This window comes from Haliotis rubra, unplaced genomic scaffold (assembly GCF_003918875.1).
Source record: "Haliotis rubra isolate DU_JTF1 unplaced genomic scaffold, ASM391887v1 Scf547, whole genome shotgun sequence".
Taxonomy (NCBI): Eukaryota; Metazoa; Mollusca; class Gastropoda; order Lepetellida; family Haliotidae; genus Haliotis; species Haliotis rubra.
The window spans coordinates 280,203-305,266 of NW_025767243.1; the positions used below are offsets into that span (position 1 = coordinate 280,203).

General features: G+C 40.8%; 1 protein-coding gene across 1 annotated transcript; it reads left to right on the forward strand.

Annotated features, from left to right (window-relative positions):
* Window positions 1–835: 835 nt before the first annotated feature.
* On the forward strand, window positions 836–21,651 carry LOC124253616 (pre-mRNA-splicing factor SYF1-like). Its single transcript, XM_046687424.1, has 23 exons — window positions 836–952; window positions 2,273–2,421; window positions 3,287–3,410; window positions 4,416–4,613; window positions 5,030–5,164; window positions 6,295–6,459; window positions 6,808–6,952; window positions 7,289–7,361; window positions 7,659–7,737; window positions 8,339–8,458; window positions 10,146–10,246; window positions 10,635–10,710; window positions 11,593–11,679; window positions 12,109–12,222; window positions 14,028–14,134; window positions 14,332–14,347; window positions 15,781–15,918; window positions 16,810–16,913; window positions 17,620–17,719; window positions 17,916–18,032; window positions 19,890–20,068; window positions 20,331–20,437; window positions 21,071–21,651. The coding sequence occupies exons 1-23, from the start codon at window positions 911–913 to the stop codon at window positions 21,142–21,144; spliced, it is 2,550 nt and encodes an 849-aa protein (XP_046543380.1). The 5' UTR covers window positions 836–910; the 3' UTR covers window positions 21,145–21,651.
* Window positions 21,652–25,064: the final 3,413 nt, after the last annotated feature.

Genomic DNA, 25,064 nt, shown 5'->3' on the forward strand with positions numbered 1-25,064 from the left:
ATTTTACAAAAGTTATAATTTCAAATACATCCCAAACACAACAGTAAACCAAGAGCTATCTCCACAAGTTGTCTGACTGAATAATTGGATAAACACATACTTAATCCTGTGTAAGCCATGAAGAGGTGTCAGCAGAATTATTGTTATTGGGTCAAGGGAAAAGGTTTCAAAATGGTTTCACACACATCACATGGGTTTGAGAGAGTGTATGGTTGTAGGAAGTCATAATAACTATATGGCAATTACGTCGTTATCTCGTGTCCCTGAATTTGTTGTATCATCTTATCCTTATTTTTCTTGATTAAAGCACATTAAAAAAGAAAGATCTTCCTGAGTACATTATGTTTTTCCTGTGTTTTCTAAATATGTTTTTCATAAAATTACAATTTATGAATATTTATATTTATTATATAAATCTTGTCAAAGGCAAAGTACCAAAATTTCAGTACTCTTTGCATCTTTGGAAGCAGTACACGTGCTCTCTACACCACCTGCCCCAAATGCGAAATCTACACCGCTGTTGAGAGCACTTCAGTCACTCATGAGACAGGGGTGTAAGTGAATGATACATACGTGATATTTTACGATATGCCTATCCTAGTTATGGAGGATTCTAAATTAGGATTTTAAAACACAATAAATGAAGCAACATACTGATTAAACGAACAAAGACTTCATTCCGAAGTTTCTGTATGAAGCAAACGAATAGACTGGTACCTTGTCCTTTGCCTTCTCTTACAGCTGCACAACATTTAGCATGCGCAACAGAGACAGAGGACAAGTCCAACGAACAGAATGATCCACCCCTACACAAATCAGAATAGAATCGCCCAGTTGAGCTTCCGGTGTACGTTTCTCACATGTTTGAAAGGAAGTAAACAACGCGGGTGTCTGCTTACTTGAACGAAAAATGCCGGTAGCAGAAGATGATTCAAGGAACGACATTTTCTTTGTAAGAGTCTCTATTCGTAATTCTGAACATTTCTGTTGGTGGTACATTCTCTGATTATCTCTTAACAAGTTTATGATACGCATGTTGTCATACACTTTCACACTTGTCACAGTCAAAGACATTCAGTTTATTTCATGTTCTTCAGTGATAGTTAAAAATGAAATAAATAAACACTTGATAATAATTTATTTTATCACTTGTGTCAGTTTCCTGGATCTATGGCTTTTTCACAACATCCTAATTTTGTCTCAAACCATAAATTATTTATAAAATGCAACATGAAGACAAGGCCAAAGAATATCCAAAATATGTTGCCTCTTATTATCTCTCACAAAACATGCATAAATACACAAGTTGGCAATGCTGCATTTTACTGGGGGCAATCTTTGGTACAAGTGTTCTTAACAGTGATTATATGTCAACATAGATTATTTGTTAAGTTTTCATTTTTCAGTAATGTGAGTTTTAAATTTGCTGGAACACAATCATGAATTCTCTTAATAAAGAGATTTGTCTGTGTACTTGATGTGTTTCACTCCCACATGAAAAGTTATTGTTCAGTTTTGTTAAAAGATATACACTAATAATTTGCAAAAGAACTTAAAGGCTGGGGTTCAAACCTATACACAGATGGGGTGTGGCCTCCGTGCCTTGTCAAAGCTGTCTTTCGATGCAAAGCAATGTAGTATTCAAGTACATTCCATGAAATATCACAAAATTGACTTACCGGTTCAAGCTGATATTTAGTAGTAGTATAAAGAAGTATGTTATAAAGACTCACAGCAAAAGGCATGGATGCAGACAGTCTAGAAAACATACATTTTGAAAAATATTTCTCATATTTAAATCCAGATTTTAATTTCCCACTGTGTCAGTCAGGTGGCCAGAGGAGGTGTGTTTCCATAGAAACAAGCCTGGGGAAAAGTGTCATTCAGGGTTTCATATTTCAGGCAGGCTGGGAAAAAGACAAAATATGTAGTGAAAGGGTTGTTGGACATTTACTATAAGGCAAATGTTTATTCTAGTAGTAAATTCCAAGGTTAACCTTTGACAATACCAGGCTCTTGCCAAGTACCCATAGCCGCCATTGTCCTGTCACTCATGAGCAGATAACATCTACACTGCTCAGGAGTAGCCAATGGGAGACTAATTGGAAACCCACAGGATAGTTTGCAGTTTGCACCTGGCCTTTAAATGATATACATAATACCTTAATCAGTGTACCTGTAATATTACCATGGTGACAACCAACTTCTATATGCCTCTCTCAAGAACCTAACCAACATTCACTCACTCACTCATTCACATGGTGTTGTGTAGGAAGATGATGATCTACCATATGAAGAAGATATTCTGAGGAACCCATTCTCAGTGAAATGTTGGCTCCGCTACTTGGAGCACAAAAAGGAGGCGTCCCGGGAGGTGGTCAACATGATATATGAGCGGGCGCTCAAGGAGCTGCCAGGGAGGTATGGCACTGTAGAGGATAAATGGCAGATTGTTATACATAGTGACATGGATATACATGGATTTAGGGAACGTTCATAATTTATTGGGGTGGGGGTGTGATGATGATTTTTATGGAGAAGCATGTACAATGCGAATGGACCCCCAAAAAAAGATTATGTACAAAATAAGTGACACCCCCCTGCATGTCATGTACAAAATCAATGACCCCCCTTCCCTTCCCCTAATTTCTAAGTATAAATTGAAACATATTTTTATGTACAAAATTTGTGACCCCAAAATGTGTAAAAAATTGATGAATCATAGCTCCCCAGAACAAAATGGATGGACCCTCTCCCCAAATCATCATCATCCCCCCTCATGCCATAAATTATGAACAGTCCCTTATTGCCGTAATTATCTCAATGCTCACTAAACTGTTACTCCATGCTGAGTGGTTGGATGATTCAGATTGTTGAAAATGTCAAAAGATGGTACATGTTTTTTCCTTGTTTAGTTTTTGGTATTTAGGGTGCAAAGCAAGGACTGGTCAGCTCAGAATTAGAATATAGCGTCTGAGTAAAGTATTCATATTAAACTGTATTAAGGTATCTATTTGGACTAGCACTATGGACAGTGAAAAAACAAGTGAAAGGAAGTGTCTGTTCGATAGTTCAAGGTTTTATTTCCAGAGCACATGGAACAGAAGGTTGTGGAGGCTGCCATCATGTTTTCCTCAAAACATGAACTCATAATAATAATTAGGAATGGTAAGAGAAAGGCAATAACTGAAGCAGAACACTATTAACTATCCTTCATAACAGGCATTAGAGTTTAGACTAGACTAATCACAAATAGAAAACTGTACATAGTTACCATTGGTTACAGCTATAAGCTCTGGTACAACTACTTAAAACTGAGGAGGACCCAAGTACGAGGCCGTTGTGTCACTGACCCAGCATATGAGGATGCTAACAGTGCCTTTGAAAGGGCTCTTGTCTTCATGCACAAGGTAAGATATTTTATGGGTATGACTCGAATTAAACTTGTTCATTCTTCTCAATCCCCATCCCTTCCCATAATTTTTAAGCGTGATATTTTGATATTTCTATGTACAAAATCGCTGTCCCCCCCAAGTACATGCGTACATAATTGATGACCCCACCTGCCTCCCAGAACAAATGGTCATCCCTCCCCCCACCCACATCTCCCAATTAAATCATCATCATCAACACATCTTCATGTATGGTGAGGTGGGGTTCAGCCAAATATGACAATGCGGTCCTAAGACCAAACTCCTCTTTTTCTCTTCTCCCCTTTCCTTTCAATTTTGAGGCTGAAGTTCCCCCTTGAACCCTGTGTTGAGCTTGACTGCTGTCCAGGGTGTGGTTATATTTGGTCTTATCTCCAGTATATCATGTTATTGATATGGACTTTTCTCCACTGTACTGTAATTGTAGTTATTTTTGCATGGGATTAATTTTTGATAAAAGATCGTACATTAATAATCATACCAAGCAAAATATTCATGGTGAAGTCATGACAAATACTCAAGTAGGAACAACATGTAATTGAAACAAAGACGTGAAATGCAGCCAATCAACGATTTGACCATGTGAACAACACCTGTTCATAAACAACAAACACTACTTTATGATTTCTATGTTTAATTATCGTAAGTCCTAGTATACACTCTTCCTTAATTCGTTGTCAGTTGATCTCGCGTATGGGACAGGTGTTGTCATGTTGACACAAGTATAATCCCACCTCTCTCTCTGATTGTTTTAGTAAACACGATTCAATTATGGCGGCTAGCTTTGGTCATTGCATGTGTATCAGCTGTGAAAACTTTATGATGGATACTATCACACAGGTGTTTGAAATATGCGAAAAAAACAACTGCGCTAACAGCTCTTTTGTGAACTTTCCACGAAAATTGCACCCCGTGAAAATATATACGATTACAGTATGTATGATGTGTTTGCGCAGTTGTCATATGTTTGCATTTTCCTCTCAGATGCCCCGGATCTGGTTAGACTATTGCACGTTCCTCATCGATCAGGGGAAGATCACACGATCCCGTCGTACGCTGGACCGAGCACTCCGGGCTCTGCCTATAACTCAACACAACAGAATATGGCCTCTTTACCTTAAATTTGTTCGTATGTATGAACTGCCTGAGACCGCCGTAAGAGCCTACAGAAGACATCTTAAGGTAATATATCAGAAACTGGGGGCTACCCATTCCTCAAATGATCTCAGTGTCTGCTGCCATACTTTTACACAACTAATAACAATAACTTGTCATAATGCATCATAATGTCGATTACCATGATTACCAATTCACACGATGCCGTCGGTTTCAAATGAATTCCCATGCTTCAAATACTCAATAACACCCGGAAATTGGCCAACACATGATGTCTATCTCCTAATATGAAACTTTTAGGTGAAAAATAATTTGTATTTTACTTCCTTTTGTAAGTAAGGCCCATGCTTTGTAAATATGGTTATCCCAGAGACCATATAATATATCTATTATATGGTCTCTGGTTATCCCTCTTTGGTATCTATAGTTACCCCTTGCTATTTGTAACTATGGTTACCATGGTTACCTTTGTTCTTTGCCAGCTTCAGAAGGAAAACACAGAGCAGTACATCGAGTACTTGAAGACGATTGGCTGGCTGGATGAAGCTGCAATAAGACTGGCAGATGTTATCAATGATGAAACGTTTGTTTCAAGGGAGGGAAAATCAAAACATCAGGTAAAAAGACAAACGAGAAGGGATAATCTGTTGGTTAGAGGGCCCAAGTGTGATGCTTTTTTGATCATGTTAAGTGATGTTGATGGAACCCATTGTATCAATATTGCAGTGTGTTGTATGGCAACTGTGTTTATTCATCTCAATACTATTGCAGTGTATGTTTTACCTCTTAAAAAACAAGCATCACAAGCATCGTATGCTTGATAAAGTGTTAGCATCTACACCAAAACATTGTATGTGTTGCAATAAAGAAGTTGTCTATCCATACAAAATTGTTCCTTCTAGTACTAGTATATGTTTTATCAACCATAAATCTCAACAACTGTAAAAGTGACATCAGTGAAGTATCCTGGGGCTCGAAACTCGAAGCAGTCGTTAGATTGATTACACAATGCCATTTAGAAAGTTGTCAAATGTAACATATGTTATATTTGGGATTACACTTTCTTAGTAAAGTACAAATTCTAGTACTTTTTGAGTTGAGCCCCATCCGGGATTCAAACTCACACCCTCAGAGTCAGGCACCTAATCGCCAGCACACAAAGTCAGCCGCCTAACCCGCTCAGCTACCGCGACTTCCACAATGGCCGTGGGAGCCGTGCCAATTAACACTTATCAGAGGGGTACACAAAGCCCGCAGTCTAGACTACCAGTTGTCCGACTTCCATTTTTGTGGAATATGTGCAACCTGAAGCATTCATTTGAACAAGGCTTGATGGGAGATGGTTGGTTGCTAGGAGACAGTGGGTATGCATGTGCTCCATGGATTATAGGGGCGGTGGGGTAGCCTAATGGTTAAAGTGTTGTTTCGTCACAGCCGAAGACCCGGTTCCGAATCCCCAATGAAAATGAAGACGATGATGATGATGATGATGATGAAGTATCTTCCACATTTGCTTCTCTTGCCATCACTTGAAGTATCTTGCACATGTGACATCAATGAAGTATCCCTTGCATTTGCCATCAATGAAGTATCCCTTGCATTTGCCATCAATGAAGTATCCCTTACATTTGCCATCAATGAAGGATCCTGCACATTTATGCCATCTATGAAGTATCCCTTGCATTTGCCATCAATGAAGTATCCCTCACATTTGCCATCAATGAACTATCCCTTATTTTACCAACAGTTGTGGAATGAGCTGTGTGAGCTGATCGCCAAGAACCCTGACAAGGTGACATCACTGAAGATTGAGCCAATCATCCGCCAGGGTTTGAAGCGCTACACGGACCAGATTGGTGTTCTGTGGAACTCACTGGCCAACTACTATATTCGAGGCCGCCATTTTGAGAGGGTAAGGTTTCACTCTTGTTAGATCAATAGAAAAAGCTTCCACTTGGTCCAGTAAACAATATGATTCCCCTGCAGTTGAGGGTTGTTAGATCTTTATGGAGTTCTTTAAGCAGTTGAGACAAAACTATGATGGCCAGAGGTAATAATACTGAGCGATATGTTTTTTAAGGGGATAGGGCTGCTTTAAGACAAAACAATAATGGTTAGAGGAATAAATGTAAAATATCCAAAGAGATTGTTCAGCTTTGAGAAAGAAAGGAAGACTGTAACATGTTTTGATACATCTTTCCAGCTTCATTAACAAATCTTATTTAGGATTGAATAGTCAAGCACCTATACTTTTTTCCAGGCGAGGGACATCTACGAGGAAGCCATTCAGACAGTGATCACTGTCCGTGACTTCACACAGGTGTTTGATGAATACGCCAAGTTTGAGAAAAGTATGATCGCTGCTAAGATGGAAGCTATGGAGGAGGCTGGAGCATCTGATGAAGGTTGAGGGTCGTGTCATTGTAGCTGCCTTTGTTCTCGTGTTGGTTTTCTGTATCATTTGGAGGGCGGTGGGGTAGCCTAGTGGTTAAAGCGTTCGCTCGTCACGCCGAAGACCCGGGTTCAAATCCCCACATGGGTACAATGTGTGAAGCCCATTTATGGTGTTCCCCGGCCGTGATGTAGCTGGAATATTGCTAAAAGCGGCGTAAAACTACACTCGGTCAGTCAGTCAGTCAGTCTGTATCATTTGGGTGTTAAAGTGTACGGTGTCTTGTGATTGGTAGTTGTAATTCAGATTGAAAACTGATTAAATGTTAAATTCATTCATTGTTTTTCAGATGACCTTGACCTTGAGTTACGGCTTGCAAGGTTAGAGAGCCTTATGGATCGGCGACCACTTCTTCTCAACAGGTATTGTTTACAACTGACATGTCAATGGACAATGAAAGCAGTTTTGAAATAGGATCTTTATTCACTGTTTACTCCAAACATGACTGTATATTCAGTTCATAGCACAGGGTTTAAACCAAGCATCGCTGGTTAAATGCGGAAAATTTGATTATGAACATTTCAGGTAGACTGAAGTGATTTATTCAAAGATTAATTTCAGAGCAAATTTATGATTTCAGGAACCTAAGTTAACGTTTTTAACCCAAACGAAAATGTTTCTATCCTGTTTATGTTATGTTTGTGTTTTGCATCTGACAGCGTCCTTCTTAGACAGAATCCTCACAATGTCCACGAGTGGCACAAACGCGTGAAGTTGTTTGAAGAGAAACCAAGAGAGGTATGTTGAAACTGGCCCACATAGTGAACACATAGTGAATTTTCCAAGGCGAGTCAAGGGTCTCTTTTGTGATACGTACCATTACAACATCCACATGAACATGTCATGTCTGGTTCTTGTGTGAAGTATTGTCAAGTATTTATTTAATCTGATTTGTGTGGCTCTCCTGAAAAGTATTGAAGAATAAATTGAATATGTCTGGCTCTTGTTCATATTGATCAATGAATTAGATATGTCAGCAATAGTGCAGTGGTAAGGCCCGGGTTCGGTCGCCGGTGAAGGCACCTAGGTTCAGGTACCTAGATGGACACATTTGCATAGTATTCTTTGGACAAGATACTCAGATCCACATTGTCTCAGTTCACCCCGCTGTAAAATGGGTACCCGTGAGGATGTGCTGGCAATGTGAGTGTTTAGTTCATTGCGCCTAACAGGCAGCATGGCTGTGTGATCCCCAGGGAGTTGAAAGAGATCAGAAAGTACAATAGTGTCCTATGACCGGGGGTTTGTAATGTATGTAGTGCCATGTGCAGGCAATGTACCTGGATATGAGCTCCATATCAGGGGACTATTTATTGAATGCTGACACTTGTTGTGACAGATCATCAACACATACACAGAGGCGGTTCAGACAGTCGACCCTCAGCTGGCGTCCGGCAAGCCGCACACACTCTGGGTGGAGTTTGCCAAGTTCTACGAGAATGCCAAACAAATAGAGGATGTAAGTACAGATTTTTAAACTTATCCTATCTCACGATTTGCACTTCTCTCTCTTGCTTCGACGCTGAGTGGAACAAATGAGAACTTTTCCTGTAGGCCTCTCTTGTCCATACGCCCGTGTTCCCCAGGCTGCTCTCCTTATAGGACAGGTCCCTAGTCCCCAGCTAAGTGTGCAGCACGTTCCCCTGTCTACCCACGTGACTACCTCAGAGTGATCATTCTTCTTCTTGTCGCACCACTGTATGGACGTATTGTGAGAGTTCTCAGTTTTCCTTAAAAGTTAACATGAAAAATATATCATGGGTGGTTAACCCAAAGTAGTGTAATTTTGCGCACACTGTAACAATATTTTCTTCTCGGATCCCCACACGTCATGTGTGGGACTTGTGTTCCTGAAGCAAGCGTTGTCCCGGAATGTGCTCCCTTATCAAGGATGCTTTTAGAGCATATAGACATGCTTGCTCCCGTTGGCTGGGAGACAGAGCTCATTACACTTCAACAGTTGATCACCCGACAAAACCCCGACTTTCAATGACCAGTATTAACTGCTCGTCATTTGGAGATTCCCATGTCGGAAGGTGATGATTTTATGGGCGCATCATCAGATGTCTACTCGTCGTTCCGCCTTATCGAACCGCTCTGTGTTGCCAGCCGACTCACACAGCCAATCTACATCGTCGAATCGCCGAACCGATTCACCACACTGAATCGGTTCGCCACTAAAATGGATTCACCAGGCCGAACTGTTTCGCCAAGGCATATTGGATCATAATCGACTGTTTCATATATAAGACTGTTTCTTATCGCCGAAACAGTTCACATCATCGGTTCGATTCATCGCACCGAAACGGTTCGCCTCGCCATAACGGCTTTCTTCACCGAAACGATTCACCTCGTTGAACCAATTCACCTCGGCCAGAACATTTCACCTCACCTGTTCATCTGATCGTTCTAGATCTCTCCATCAGCTGAGATCATTTAAACGTTTCGGATTACCAAACTGATCCAGATCACAGTCACGATCCAGATCACAACGCCGATCCAGATCACATAAACGATCCAGCTCACCATTCTGAATCAGATCACTAAGCTGAACCGATTTACTATCCCGACTCGTCCTGTTTCACCAGGCCGAACCGCTTCATATCGCTGAACCAGTACACTGTATCACATGACTCATCACTCCAAGTGGGGGCGGTGGGGTAGCATAATGTTTAAAGTGTCCACTTGTCATGCTGAAAACCTGGGTTCGATTCCCCACATGGATACAATGTGTGAAGCTGTGATTATGCTGAAATATGGCTAAAACCAGTTTAAAACCATACTCACTCACTCACTGATTTAGCTCGTATATTGCTAAATGCACACTCACTCACTCACTCACTCACTCACTCACTCACTCACTCACTCACTCACTCACTCACTCACTCACTCACTCACTCACTCACTCACTCTCACTCACTCAGAAGCCCTGAGTTCGATTCAGAAGGCCTATGTGTGAAGCCCATTTCTGTTGTTCCCTGCCGAGATATTTCTGGAATATTGCTAAAAGTGGCGTAAAACCATGCTCGCTCACTCTCTCACTCACCGATATAGCTTTTATATTGCTAAGTGCAGAGTAAAATGAGAAAACTCTTGTTGTACCTTTATGTAGGTGCCTGTAATATTTAATGTTTCGGTATATCCAGGCTCGAGTGATCTTTGATAAGGCTGTGAAGGTTCCCTACAAGCACGTGGACGACCTCGCCTCTGTGTACTGTGAATGGTCGGAGCTGGAGATCAGACATGAGTAAGTTTATACATTTTCAACAATGTTTTCAATTTCCAAACAGTTTCAATGACTTATGACTAGTTTCTGCTTTTTATTCAAACTTGAGAAATATTGCAGCAATTTCATTGTCATTTACTTAACACTGAACCTTCTGTTAAGAGATTTATAGCAGTGAACATTTTACAATTCAGTTGAACTGACTATTTAAAAGTTAGAGTTATCTCCCCTAGATCACGATGAAAACAGAGCCACTTGAGAAATGTTCCATTTTAACCTTGTTTCTTCTTGTGAAAGAGTCTTGATGTGAAAATTGTTGATACAACGTAAAGCAATATTTGTTCAATCATTCTTGTGAAAGAGCAAACAAAGAGAGGAGCAAATTTATAGGTGGAATATTGTCTTTCAGAAATAATGATGAGGCTCTGAAACTGATGCAGAAGGCAACCATGCCACCACCAAGGAAGGTTGCTTACCATGACGAGGTCAGTCACATGACATTGTGGTGTTCCGATTAATTGAAATAATCGAAGATTGGTCGCAGTGGCCAAACGACCAAGCAATCGATCACATTTTCTCATAATCGAACACAAACGATTTTAGAACCGCTGTAATAGAGTTTGAAATACTTGATGATGGAACATATCTAGGACGTTGTCAGGGCCGGAAAACGTGTGTAATTCTTAGAAAACTCACTTCACTTTCTGAAAAGTCATGACTGAATATTTCTTGAAGAATCTGGGAAGTTTATGTGACACTGGAACTGAATCATTTTCCACTGGATGTGAAATTTGCAAATGTAATTTGTGCAGTTTCTAAACAAAACAAAAAAAACCCAGAGAACCAAATGTTTTTTCTTTATACTTATCTGCATTTACAACCTGAATAGGAAAATCTAAAAAATGACGCTAACCATTTTTTTTCGATGATTGGTCGTTGGTATCGAACCAATCATCAATTGTGAGATTTCAGCCAATTCCCAACACTACATGACGTGTTAGTTTTAGTAACATTGCGAGCATGTATCCTTCAATATCAACATACAGAAGTAGCTGTTGGTACAAACCACAGTTGATCCACATGCTCCATCATCCAGTGTATTACGTCTCCATTGTGTCACATTCTATTCTGATAGTATTCAAGACAAAATGGCTGCCATAGCCATGTTAGTATATTCACCATATCAATCTCTCATCAGTAGTTTTGATTGGACAGATGTTATTTGTGTCATGCCAATTGAAAACAAACCTCTTGCAGTAAATTTGTCCAGGGTAATTGTCAAAATAAAATGGGCATATTATATCTTGAGGTTGATTGCGTTGTGTTGAACTGATGGGATGGTGACTGTCACTGATTATTCTCTACAGACGGAGACAGTGCAGTCAAGAGTCCACAAGTCTTTGAAAGTGTGGTCCTTGTACGCAGACCTGGAGGAAAGCTTCGGTACTTTCAAGGTAAGGAAGGGATATGAAACAGATTTACACAAAGAGTGCTGCATTATTTTTCATGTTTATGTCTCTACAGCACTGTAAAGATAATGTGTTTTAATTGAAGGGCAATTTGTTACAGTCTGTAGATTATCATGTACCAAACAAAATTACTGCTGTGGAAACTCCTTGTTGAAATAAGTCCCCACCAATTTTTGGTGGTGGTTAGTGATTAGTCTTGGTTAATTAAGTCTTATCATACCACTAAGGTGAAATGTAGGTGCAGCTCACGATATCAACCATGGGTTTTCCTGGACAGGACTTACTTATTTACAGGGTGCATGGATATTCCAGACAAAATTCTGATGGAAACTGTAAATTGTATTTGTAAGCAAACAAATAAAACTGCCTTGTACATAGTGATTTCCCTGTTATACTGAGCATATCTTTTTTCAGTCATGTAAAGCTGTGTATGATCGTATCATCGACCTCCGGATTGCAACCCCGCAGATCATTATCAACTATGGCATGTTCCTTGAGGAGAATAATTACTTTGAGGAGGCTTTCAAGGTGAGACATAGAGCAGGATTTTATCTAACTGTGCCTGTATTGTTGCTTGTCCAGCTGAAAACCTGTTGTGTACAAACATCCGCCTCCAAGATGTATTTGATGCATTCTGCAGAACAATTTCCCAAAAATGCAGAATTCAGTATTGTAAAACAAATAGGAGTGTTTATCATGTTTATAATAATCTGGTGGTGAGAGAAAGTTCAATAGGATTCCAAGTAATGAAATATTTTGGTCCCTTTTGGCTAAGCAATTGTTTTCTTCATATGTATCATGTCCCAGATTTATTTAATATGACATTTGCCATCTATAAATTGCATGTAAGTTATGTTGACCGGAAGAGTCAGAACAGCACACAACTCAAAGCTCATCATGAGCAGTCGTCAGTCAGTCAGTCAGTCAGTCAGTCATGAGATAGGACAGTTATACTGAGATATGTAATATTCAGTTGTGTGGTTGTGAGATAACAGAGATATACCAGATATATAGTATGACCAGAAATTATTGAGAATTTTAGGAATATGTTTAATTGATTTCTAGTATAAACAACCTTGACCAGCTATCAAGTGCTTGGTTTCATTCAAGAGAGACAACTCTGTTAATCCTTTTCATTAGTTTGTGAAGAGTTATCCCCTTTGTTTACTTTGCTCGAGACGACATTTTCAGTGATCCTCAGTATGGATGATTTAGAGCAGAGGAAGTTGATTTTAGAGTATTATAACAAGAACATCAGATCAGCTAAAGTGATTTCAAGTAGAACAGGCATCCCTTTGTCCACTGTTTTTATTGTGTTTTGAAATATATTTCAAATGGATATGGCATTGAGCACCAGAGAGGCACAGGTAGGTCCCAGGTGGCTTGGTATTCTTGTTTCTAAAAACAAACAAAGGAGTTTAGAAAACTTAAGGCTGGATATGATTGATAGAGGACCTGTGGCTGTCTGTAAGGAGACATTTAGAACTGAGCTGCATGCATGGGTTGGCAGAAAAGTCGAGGAATTCCATCACCGATCATGAAACCTGAACAAAAGGTTGAACTGGTGCTTACAGCATAAAATTTTAACTGGGACAATGTGATTTTCTCAGATGAAAGTTCTGTGTGGCTGCTTCCTAATACACTGAAATTCTGGACCAAACAATCTGAAAACCTTTGTATCAGCCCAAAGTACAGTCCAGAAATTTAACGTGTTGGGTGGCATATCTGTGTTAGGGGCAACACTCCTCTGTGTATTTGAAAGGAATATGAACAGTGAGCTGTACACAGATATTCTCGAGGGACATTTAATTCCATCTGCTCACCTGTTCTATGGAAATGTTTGATTTTCCAGTAGGACAACGACTCCAAAACATATCGGCAAAGCATTCACAGGCCTGGTTTTGGACCCAAAATATGACATTATTAGATTGGCCAAGCTATAGCCCTGACCTAAATCCAATAGAAAATGTTTGGGGACTTATGAAGGAAAGTGTCAATAAGAAAAATCTGACAAATATTGCTGAAATGAAAAAAGAGGTGGTCCGATATTGGGACAGCATGGACCACGACTTTCTAACTTCTTTGATCTGTAGTATGCCCCACCGCATTGAAGCCTGCATTGCTGCCCATGGTGACTTGACAAAATTACTAACTGTTCACCTGTCTTTGAATCTGAGTTATGTTCTGCTAATATTCACATTTAATAACGTGAGTAATGAGTGAAAATTTTAAAAAAAATTACAATCTTAAATTCTCAATAATTTCTGGTTGTACTGTATGTATACTGAAAAACATAACACTTGGTATTGATTTCTTATTCTCTCGTTACACAGGCCTATGAGAAGGGAATTGCATTGTTCAAATGGCCGAATGTGTATGACATATGGAATACCTACCTCACCAAGTTCATCGACAGATACGTGAGTAATGTACATATGAATGCCATCAATGACACATTCTATATTTTGAGGTTGTCATCAAGCATTACATAAAGACTTGTTTTCAGTCCTGTGCAGATCCTGTTTATCGAAGGAGACCCTATTTTGTCCACCCTGTTGTAGACAGGTTAAGTTCTTTATGATTATCGTTCATCAGATGCTCTGAATATCAGTTACCATGGTTAAGGTTGCATATTTCAGGGCAAGGACCTGTTTGAACAGAAAAATGTCCTATTTGAAAGTAAGAAGCAATTTTGAAAATGTGGTACCTGTTTAACAGTGTTTATGGTAGAAAATGTAACCTGAAGAGAAATTTGCCATCCCTGTTGTAGATGTTAACATTGTTAAGATCCCTGTTGTAGATGTTAACATTGTTACTTTTGTCCCATCCCTGTGGTAGATGTTAACATTGTTACTCTATGTCCCAGCTTTATGGTAGATGTTAACATTGTTACTTTATGTCCCATGTCCCCCTGTTGTAGATGTTAACATTGTTACTTTATGTACCTGTTGTTGTTAACATTGTTACCCTATGTCCCCCTGTGGTAGATGTTAACATTGTTACCCTATGTCCCAGCTCTATGGTAGATGTTAACATTGTTACCCTATGTCCCAGCTCTGTGGTAGATGTTAACATTGTTACTCTATGTCCCAGCTCTGTGGTAGATGTTAACATTGTTACTCTATGTCCCAGCTCTGTGGTAGATGTTAACATTGTTACTCTATGTCCCAGCTCTATGGTAGATGTTAACATTGTTACTCTATGTCCCAGCTCTGTGGTAGATGTTAACATTGTTACTCTATGTCCCAGCTCTGTGGTAGATGTTAACATTGTTCCCACTGTGGTAGATATGTCTCTGTGGTAGATGTTAACATTGTTACTGTATGTCCCAGCTCTGTGGTAGATGTTAACATTGTTACTCTATGTCCCAGCTCTGTGGTAGATGGTAACATTGTTAATTGTTACCCATGTCCCAGCTCTATGGTAGATGTTAACATTGTTACTGTATGTCCCAGCTCTGTGGTAGATGTTAACATTGTTACTCTATGTCCCAGCTCTATGGTAGATGTTAACATTGTTACCCTATGTCCCAGCTCTGTGGTAGATGTTAACATTGTTACTCTATGGTAGATGTCCCAGCTCTGTGGTAGATGTTAACATTCCCAGCTCTGTGGTAGATGTTAACATTGTTACCCTATGTCCCAGCTCTGTGGTAGATGTTAACATTGTTACCCTATGTCCCAGCTCTGTGGTAGATGTTAACATTGTTACTCTATGTCCCAGCTCTATGGTAGATGCTCCAGCTCTGGTAGATGTTAACATTGTTACCCTATGTCCCAGCTCTGTGGTAGATGTTAACATTGTTACCTATGTCCCAGCTCTGTGGTAGATGTTAACATTGTTACCCTATGTCCCAGCTCTGTGGTAGATGTTAACATTGTTACCCTATGTCCCAGCTCTGTGGTAGATGTTAACATTGTTACATTGTTACCCTATGTCCCAGCTCTATGTCCCTAGCAGCTATGGTAGATGTTAACATTGTTACCCTATGTCCCAGCTCTATGGTAGATGTTAACATTGTTACTCTATGTCCCAGCTCTATGGTAGATGTTAACATTGTTACTGTATGTCCCAGCTCTGTGGTAGATGTTAACATTGTTACTCTATGTCTCAGCTCTGTATCTGCTGTACGCACGTCTGGAGGAGGAGCATGGTCTGGCACGCCATGCAATGGCAGTGTACGAGAGAGCCACAAACGCTGTACTGCCAGAGGAACAATATGAAGTATGTACACACTTGTATTGACATGTAGTAAGTGGGTTTAGTGTTCAGAGTTAGCGTCTTGTTATCATTTAACAGTGTGGTCAAATGTTCAAGTATTGTTTTGCATAATTATATAAGTATACTTGGTACAGTTTTAGTAAGTCACAGCAATGTATAGTTTGTATTTTAACGTATGGTTCCTTCGAAATAGCTTTTCTGCACTGACATCAGTGTTTAAAACTCCCAAAATTCCAAGCCAGACAGCCGGACTGGTAGCTTAAAACAATTAACAGTCCGGATACAAACTTGCCTGTCCGGTTTTCAAAATGAAAACAAAATCAGGTTTCTGAATACTTTGTCCCACTGTTTACAAGCATGTTCTATGTAATGAACAGCATAGCACTAACAGGCAATGCAGCTCTGGAGTTTAGGTGTTACTATGTCCCAAGTATGTTGTGTTATGATTGGTTAGATGTAAAATGAACTGTCCATATAATGGTAGATGAAAACAGTTTAACATCCCCAGTTATCATAATACATTGTTACTCACATACAAATTGATGACATTGATACCAATGTCTGATATTATGGAAATTGTTATTTACAGTTAGCATGGGGCACAAAATATCTACCAAACCAAACGGACAGGCTACTTTTGAAATTTGACCGACATGTCGAGATGTTTAAATCAGTTATTTGTTCATCATTCAACAGTGGGGTCGAATGTTCAAGCATTGTTTTGCGTTCTATACTTGCGGAATGTTAGTTTAAGCTATGGATCTGCTGACAGTATTGATTACTTTTGTCCAGTCTTGTTTTCATGGTTCCACTGATGTCATCTAGCTTATGAGTGTTCCTGAGTCTACTGACAGTAGAGCTAGACAGTGAAGATGTTTCATGTTCTTATTACAGATGTACAATGTGTACATCAAGCAGGCTGCAGAGATCTATGGTGTGACACACACAAGGTCCATCTATGAGAAGGCCATCGAGGTGCTGCCCAATCAAGAAGCCAGGTTAGTGCTGGCATCCATGTCACTGTACAACTTGGTCACTCTTTGACTGAACCACACTAGTTTAATTCAGTATATGTGACTGGCTTAAAACAACACTCATTTACTGCTTACCTTACCTGTGCCACGATACTGTACTCATCTGTGTGATTATCCCTTGCCATGCGTTTAACGTGTAATGATGATGATGATGATGATGATGATGATGATGTTGATGATGCTAATTCTTGCGCCTAGGATCCAACTCAATGCTGTTCTCTGGCGTTACATTATTACCCCGACGGAATTGTACTTTCAAAGCCGCTACTAAGACGCTTCGGACCAACCGTATAAGTCCGTACATCCGCTTCTCAGGCACCCATTTTGATCAGCTGGGTGGACTGAGGGCAATGGGAACGAAGTGCCTTGCCCAGGGACACAACATAGTATGAGACCCAGGTCACAAATGTTTGGTGTCTCCACGGGATTCGAACCCAGGCCTTTGGCGTGAGAGGCCAGCATGCTAACCACTACACCACTGTGAAAGACATGCATCACCTCCGGTTTTCCTCCCACATTGATATAACATATACTTTTCAAAGTGACGTCACACCCACTCACTTTCTAAGCTGTAGTGGAGACCTGTTAAGCCTTGGAACAAGTTAATAAGAATATTTTATCAGCAAAAATTTGGAACCTGTCATCTAATACTTCTTGATGTTATTTCCAGAGAGATGAGTCTGAGGTTTGCTGACTTGGAGAGAAAGTTGGGAGAGATTGACCGAGCACGAGCTATCTACGCTCACTGCTCACAGATCTGTGATCCGAGGGTAAGTCATTGTTACAGTGTATAGGCCCTAGACTGAGAGTATGCTGAATACCCCACAGGGTGTGGCCTGAATTTGGCGAAGTGTATCACTGTCAACAGTATTTCTCCTGGTTCTTGTATGGTTTAAAGCATGATTCTATTGATATCAGCTGTTATGGAGTCTGGATTGTAGCAGTCTCCCTGTTATTTGTTGTCAGGTAGCACCATCATTTTGGGCAACATGGAAGGAGTTTGAGATCAAGCATGGCAATGAGGACACTGTGAGAGAAATGCTGAGGATCAAACGCAGCGTTCAGGCCATATACAACACACAGGTGAGATACTGCCCATATACAGCTTGCAGGGGAGATATAGGTCATAAACAACACACAGGTGAGATACGGTCATATACAACACACAGGTGAGATACAGTCCATATACAGCTTACAGGTGAGATATAGGCCATATACAACACACAGGTGAGATATAGGCCATATACAACACACAGGTGAGATACTGTCCATATACAGCTTGCAGGTGAGATATAGGCCATATACAACACACAGGTGAGATATAGGCCATATACAACACACAGGTGAGATACTGTCCATATACAGCTTGCAGGTGAGATACAGGCCATATACAACACACAGGTGAGATACAGGCCATATACAACACACAGGTGAGTAGGCCATATACTGTCCATTACACAGGTGAGATATAGGCCATATACAACACACAGGTGAGATATAGGCCATATACAACACACAGGTGAGATATAGGCCATATACAACACACAGGTGAGATATAGGTCATATACAACACACAGGTGAGATATAGGCCATATACAACACACAGGTGAGATACAGGCCATATACAACACACAGGTGAGATATAGGCCATATACAACACACAGGTGAGATATAGGTCATATACAACACACAGGTGAGATACAGGCCATATACAACACACAGGTGAGATATAGGCCATATACAACACACAGGTAAGATATAGGTCATATACAATACACAGGTGAGATAGCTTGCCATATAGGCCAGGTGAGATATACAACACACAGGTGAGAATACAGGTCATATGTCCATGGCCAACACACTGGGATACAAGACTGGCTTGGTGAGGATACAGCTTACAGCTGAGATATAGGTCATATACAACACAGTTGAGATATATGGGTCATATACAACACACAGGTGAGATATAGGTCATATACAACACACAGGTGAGATACAGGCCATATACAACACACAGGTGTGATATAGGCCATATACAACACACACAGGTAGAGATATAGGCCATATACAACACACAGGTGAGATATAGGCCATATACAATACACAGGTGAGATATAGGCCATATACAACACACAGGTGAGATATAGGCCATATACAACACACAGGTGAGATACAGGCCATATACAACACACAGGTGAGATAAAGGTAATATACATACACACACAGGTGAGATACAGGCCATATACAACACACAGGTGAGATACAGGCCATATACAACACACAGGTGAGATAAAAGCAATATACAACTCACATGTGACACAGTCTAAGTAAACTTAGGCTCAGTATTATTCGTTACACTGCTATTCTGAGTCTAACAAAACCTAGTAGAAGGTCGTGTCAGCTAACCTTTGAGCGACCTATGACCGTCCAATCAAACGCAAGACGTCCGAACGGATTTAACCAATCAGACAACGACTACTTGTTAGGGTTCGCTTTGGGACTTACAAAACGTTTTTTGATTTTCTCTTCCCTGGTCGCTGACACTGATCTATCAAACGAAAACTACAAAATCAGCAGTATATGACATGGTTACCTTTTGCTTATATTTTGGGAATTTTCTAGCGACTGAATCATTCGAGTTTGGAGGTAAAGGTTCAAACGGTATGTGCGATTGTTAACTTTCGCGATTTGGTAAGCTGTGTTCTGATTGGTCAGTCCAAAACGTTAGCTGACGCAACCTTCTACTAGGTTTTCTTAGACTCAGTATAGCCGTGTAACGAATAATATTGAGCCTAAGTTTACTTAGACTGACATGTGACACAAATTCCCTACATAATATTTTATGTAAGCCATATACTTCACACAGGTGATGAAAGATCTGTAAACAATGCATGGATGTGATATGATCATCAGATTGTAACAATGTTGTGTTTGTCCCAGGTGAACTTCATGTCATCCCAGATGCTGGCTGCAGCAGGTAAGGGGGATGCACCAGCTGCAGCAGGTGGAGTTGTGGAGCCCAACGAGATGCAGAAGCTGGAGGAGAAGGCTCGGCAGCTGGCAGAGGAGGCTGTGCGAGACCAGCCTCAGCAGCCCGACAAGAAACTACTGTTTGTCAGGTACACTGTGCTTCATCTTCGTGTGGTGGATGTGTTGCTGTGCATGTCAAGGTCAGGTTAGACTGGTCCTCAGCAGTCATGCTTGTTGTTAGAGGGACTCCTGAGATCCAAAATTGTATGTGCTTTATTTTGTTGATGAATCACAACATTCCTTTTCAGTTTAGCACATTTTCTTGTTTGATAATGTGGAGCCATTTTATAATGGCATTTGCGGAGAAACTGACGATATAGAGATTGGATATTTATGATTGTGTGTGTGCAGGAGCTCGACCACAGCAGAGGACATTGGCGAGATGGTGAAGACCGTCAACCCCGAAGAGATCAACATCGACTCTGACTTCTCCAGTGACGATGATGAGGAAGTGGAGGGTAAGTCAGCCGTAGACTACCAAGATATAACACCACATCTTGGTCTCATCCCAAACTGATCAAATGATGTGTGTGTGCGTGTGTGTGTGTGTGTTACGCATCCCACGCATCCCCCCTTTCCCGAAAATGTTACCCATTAGGAGCATTTCCCCCTCACCTTTGGACTTGATGATACATGTGTGTGCCTCCCCCCACCCCTAGTCCACCCCTGCTAGGCATTAAGGAGATATATCAAGGACTGATCAGACTGGGGTATTGATGCTAAGACTCCAGCAAGGTAGTCAGTTTAGAGCAGTACAAGCATCCACATCCATGCTGTGCTGTATCGGTGCAATAATTTATAAAAAGTTCAATGACTCCTTTTGACCTCACCTAAACATGTGTACATGTTCTGCTGCCATATAACAGGAACATTGCAGCGTACAGCGTTTAACAAACAAACAAAATCATTGTGATGCAACAGTTGCTGATGACGTCACAGCTGTCTGCAAACCATTGTGATGCAATGTGATTGTAGCAGCATATCCTTGTCAGTATCTCCTTGGAGATATTACTTGATCTAACCAAAGTGATGTCTTACTGAAGTACATTTCCCTGTCTGGCCAGCTGACTGACTAATGGTTTGTGTTACAGAGGTTGAAGTTCAGACACAGATGATCCCTAACAAGGTCTTTGGGGGACTTGTCAATGAGGATGAGGATGACTGAGCATCACCGATCACATCAAGCAGCCACAGTCGTATCATCAGCATAGGGGGCAATGGGGTAGCCTAGTGGTTAAAGCATCAGCTCGTCACCCTGAAGACTGAGTTAGATTCCCCACATGGACACTTTGTGTGAAGCCCACTTGCTGTGTCCCCTGCCGTGATGTTGCTGGACTCTTGCTAAAAACGACGTAAAAACCATACTCACTCACTCACTCATCAGCAGAGACTATTCCATGGCAGTCACAATACTACTTGGTTCTTCATGATTTCATAATGGTGCAGGGCAGATTGGTTGCCTCGTCATCCAAGGTGCTGGAATTAGCTGAGCAGAGTTATATCTCCTGGCATGCCGGAAGCCTAAATTCTGAAATCACTTGTGTGTTTCCTGTGTATCTATCACCACTACTTGATGGTACTTTGATATACTGTGCTGATGATGAACACTAAGACTGCCAATACTTCATGACTGTAAGATATTGATGTGGAATAAATACTGATACATTCACAACATGTTTTTTTTATTCTCTGGTGTTCTGTTGGAAGGTGTTTGTGTGTAGGTATGTACTTGTGCATTCCTGTGTGTCTGTCAGTCTGTGTTGTGGGGTGGTGGGGTAGTCCTATGGGTAAAGCGTCCACTGGCCAAGATGAAATACCTGCGTTCGATTCCCACATGGGCACTATGTGTCAAGCCCATTTCTGGTGTCCCCCCAATATTGCTGGAATATTGCTAAAAGTGCTGAAAAAACATACTCACTCAGTCTATGTTGTAACAAAATTTTCACGAATTATCAATCACAAATATTTTGGGGATTATGAATTGGGTACTCAGTCTTAACTACTTCACTACAAAACATACTCCCACCACGACCCAGATTCACCCAAAAATATTCAGGATCCAACCAATTATTATTTGGCATATAAACAGGTGCCTTTCCCTTGCTTCCAGTGAGGATCATTTGGACACAGTTATAACAGCAGGTTAGGTAGGCCACAATGCATCCGAATTTCATCTATTTTGCCAGATTGGGTGTTGCATGTACATGATGTCTTTAAACAATGTTCAAGGCATCAACATACATTAACGCCCTTTGGATCATTGTTCATACCACCAATCACTATGTTCTTGGATGCAGTTTCAGTATTTTTACAGTTCAGACTGCATAGCTTGAATGTTGCGAGAGCTTGATCGAAAAAGAATAAATACACACCAAACCAGTGATTAACTTCGGAATCTCTCAAGCAAATGTTCATTGCTGATAACCAGGAAGAGATAGGATGTTACTAGGATAGGAGGTGAAGTGAGGTGAAATTGGGTTTAACATCGTTTTTGAGAATAGGTTATATGACGACGTGCATGTGTGTATGTGTATGTGCGGTTGCTTTGTACTCAAGCATTAAGACGAGCATGAATACCCCACTCAGACAAATTTATACTGACTACATAGCAATATACCAGTCTTGGTTGCAATATATCGCAAATGCCGAGCGCTCAGGCAGGGACCACCCCTAATGCACCATATTTTGGTATGACGAATGTTGCAGAGATCGATCTTAAAGCGACCTTCCGCAAACCAGTGGCGGACGAATCTCTCTAACCACTACACCACGGAGGAAAGTAATTGGTTATGAGAGTAACTGAAGGGAGACTTCACTATAAATACATTTGAGGGAGACAATCATGAGGAACTGAAAACCTGCAGATTTATGTCCGTTTTGTATCCTTTATGTGTATGTTTGATCCAAATTCTAGTTCCTAGGCTGGCATGAGATTTGTGAGATTAAATACTCTTCATGGAATGACACTAAAGATGGTTGACACTTCCCTGAACAAACTTTCCCAACTCCTGTACAGCAGATAGGTAAACACCCTTATCTTCAAATATCGAGCACCTGCCGTTGATGTACACGAGCCTATACAAAATACACACCAATGATTAAGGTTACATTGTATTCTAAAGGTCTGCTGGAGGCGTGATGTTGAGATGCTAAATATCAGGACTCGTCTACTTTCTGTCAGCGTTTCCCCGCGTCCCAATGTCAACGTGACAACACCTGGATTACTCTGTTAGCCATTTTCAGTGTGGTTTTATATCATCACAACCTTGTAAAGCAATGTGTGGCATCTACTTTTTCTAGGATCTCTGAACATGATCCTTTGTGAAAAACGAGGGTGGTAAATGGTTCGGGTGATCTTGTGAGGTGAGGTGAAATTGGGTTTAACGTCGTGCTTGAGAATATTTCGCTCATATGACGACGTGCATGCGTGTGTATGTGTATGTGCGGCTGCTTGTACTAGCCCAGACTTAAGCTGGTTTTATAGTGCTAGCCCACTGAGATACCACGCCGCAGTGAAGCATGAATACCCCACTCAGAGACATTATACTGATTCCGAGCCGACCAGTCCTTGTTGTACCCATTACTGCCGAGCGCCAGACAGGGACCAACAAGTACCATATTTTAACGTCTTTTGGTATGACGCGGTCGGGGTGATCTTGTGACTGGGATGATTGTGAGTCACAGAACCCGGAAGCGTGTTCGTGATATCTGTCACTGGATTGGTAGATCCAGAATCTATTATTTACGCTATATAGCCGTCATGTTCTGGGTGGGTTCAACAACGAAAAGGAAAGACATAAAAACTCATAATACCAACAAAAAACAAACAAACAAAAACAAATAAATTTTGATAGAAACAAACAGTTCCTTTTAAATTGAAAGTGACAGTGACGTCATCAGCGATGATTGCATTGGGGCGTATGGTTAGTCGATGGACAGTGGCAAAGCGACTCAGGGGTCAAGGAATTAGGGCTGACTCTGAATCCGCCTATGGTGATGGTCTGTACTCCGTTGGCAACGACGTCACTGGCAGGAGGTCGCCTTCATTGATGAAAGCCAATTTTGTGCGTTCAAATGTAATGGAAGACAGCGTTAACGTTTACCGACGAAAGAGAACCACTCGCCGGATGAGTGAGTGAGTGAGTGAGTATGATATTACGCTGCCTTTAGCAATATTCCAGCAATATCAAGGCGGGGACATGCTACTGAGGAGTTATAGAGAACACAAATGGTGATCGTAACGTTAACGGAAAACTGCTTTGCGTCACATGGATGACGGATAACCTTTCGTCCAGTTGCCCAACCATTTCTACAACAGCTACCATAGGGTGTTCTGTATTAGCATGACCAGATTCCATGCAGTCCGAATTGTACAGAATTTCCTTACAGCCAACAGCGTCAACTCACTGCCGTGGCCTACATTGGACACCACATCCTCCAGGCAACCAGCAACACTTGATCCTGGCCCTCCAAGAACAATCTCAACGTGACGTCATCAGACGACTGACTTTTTTGCACCGGATCGTCTTTGCGTGTCTTGTAGAAGGATGTGATCCTATTGGCTATTAATGTGACGTATCATTGAACTTGATCGATTTTAGATGCATGTGACCATTGTCCAATACGTTGAAAGCTTGTTTTTGATTCCCCGCCTGAAGTCGGGCAACAATTATGCCAGTTTGTATGATGTTTGACGGTCATTTTAAGTGTTCATTTCTTTAAGATTTGACATACATTCATTGCAACTAGGAACCTGCCACGAGTTCCGACAGGATGCAATATGAGAACCATTCTGGTCATGTCTCGTGTGCACTTTCATTTATCACAAAATTGAAGAGAAATATTCTGTCAGTAAAACACTTGTCATTTTGGTTTGTTAATCGCCACAGAGAAGTTGAAATAATATTTTAGACCATCACTGAGGGATCTAGTTGAAAACACACATGTTAAATCCTTCACCAGACAAACTTCAAGTATATTCCTTTCAAACACATATATGTATGTAGTTATATTTTTCTGCTGATAAAGTCTGGACTATCCTTCTCCTTTTGGGTAACGAGGTGTCGTCTGTTGACATGAATTGAA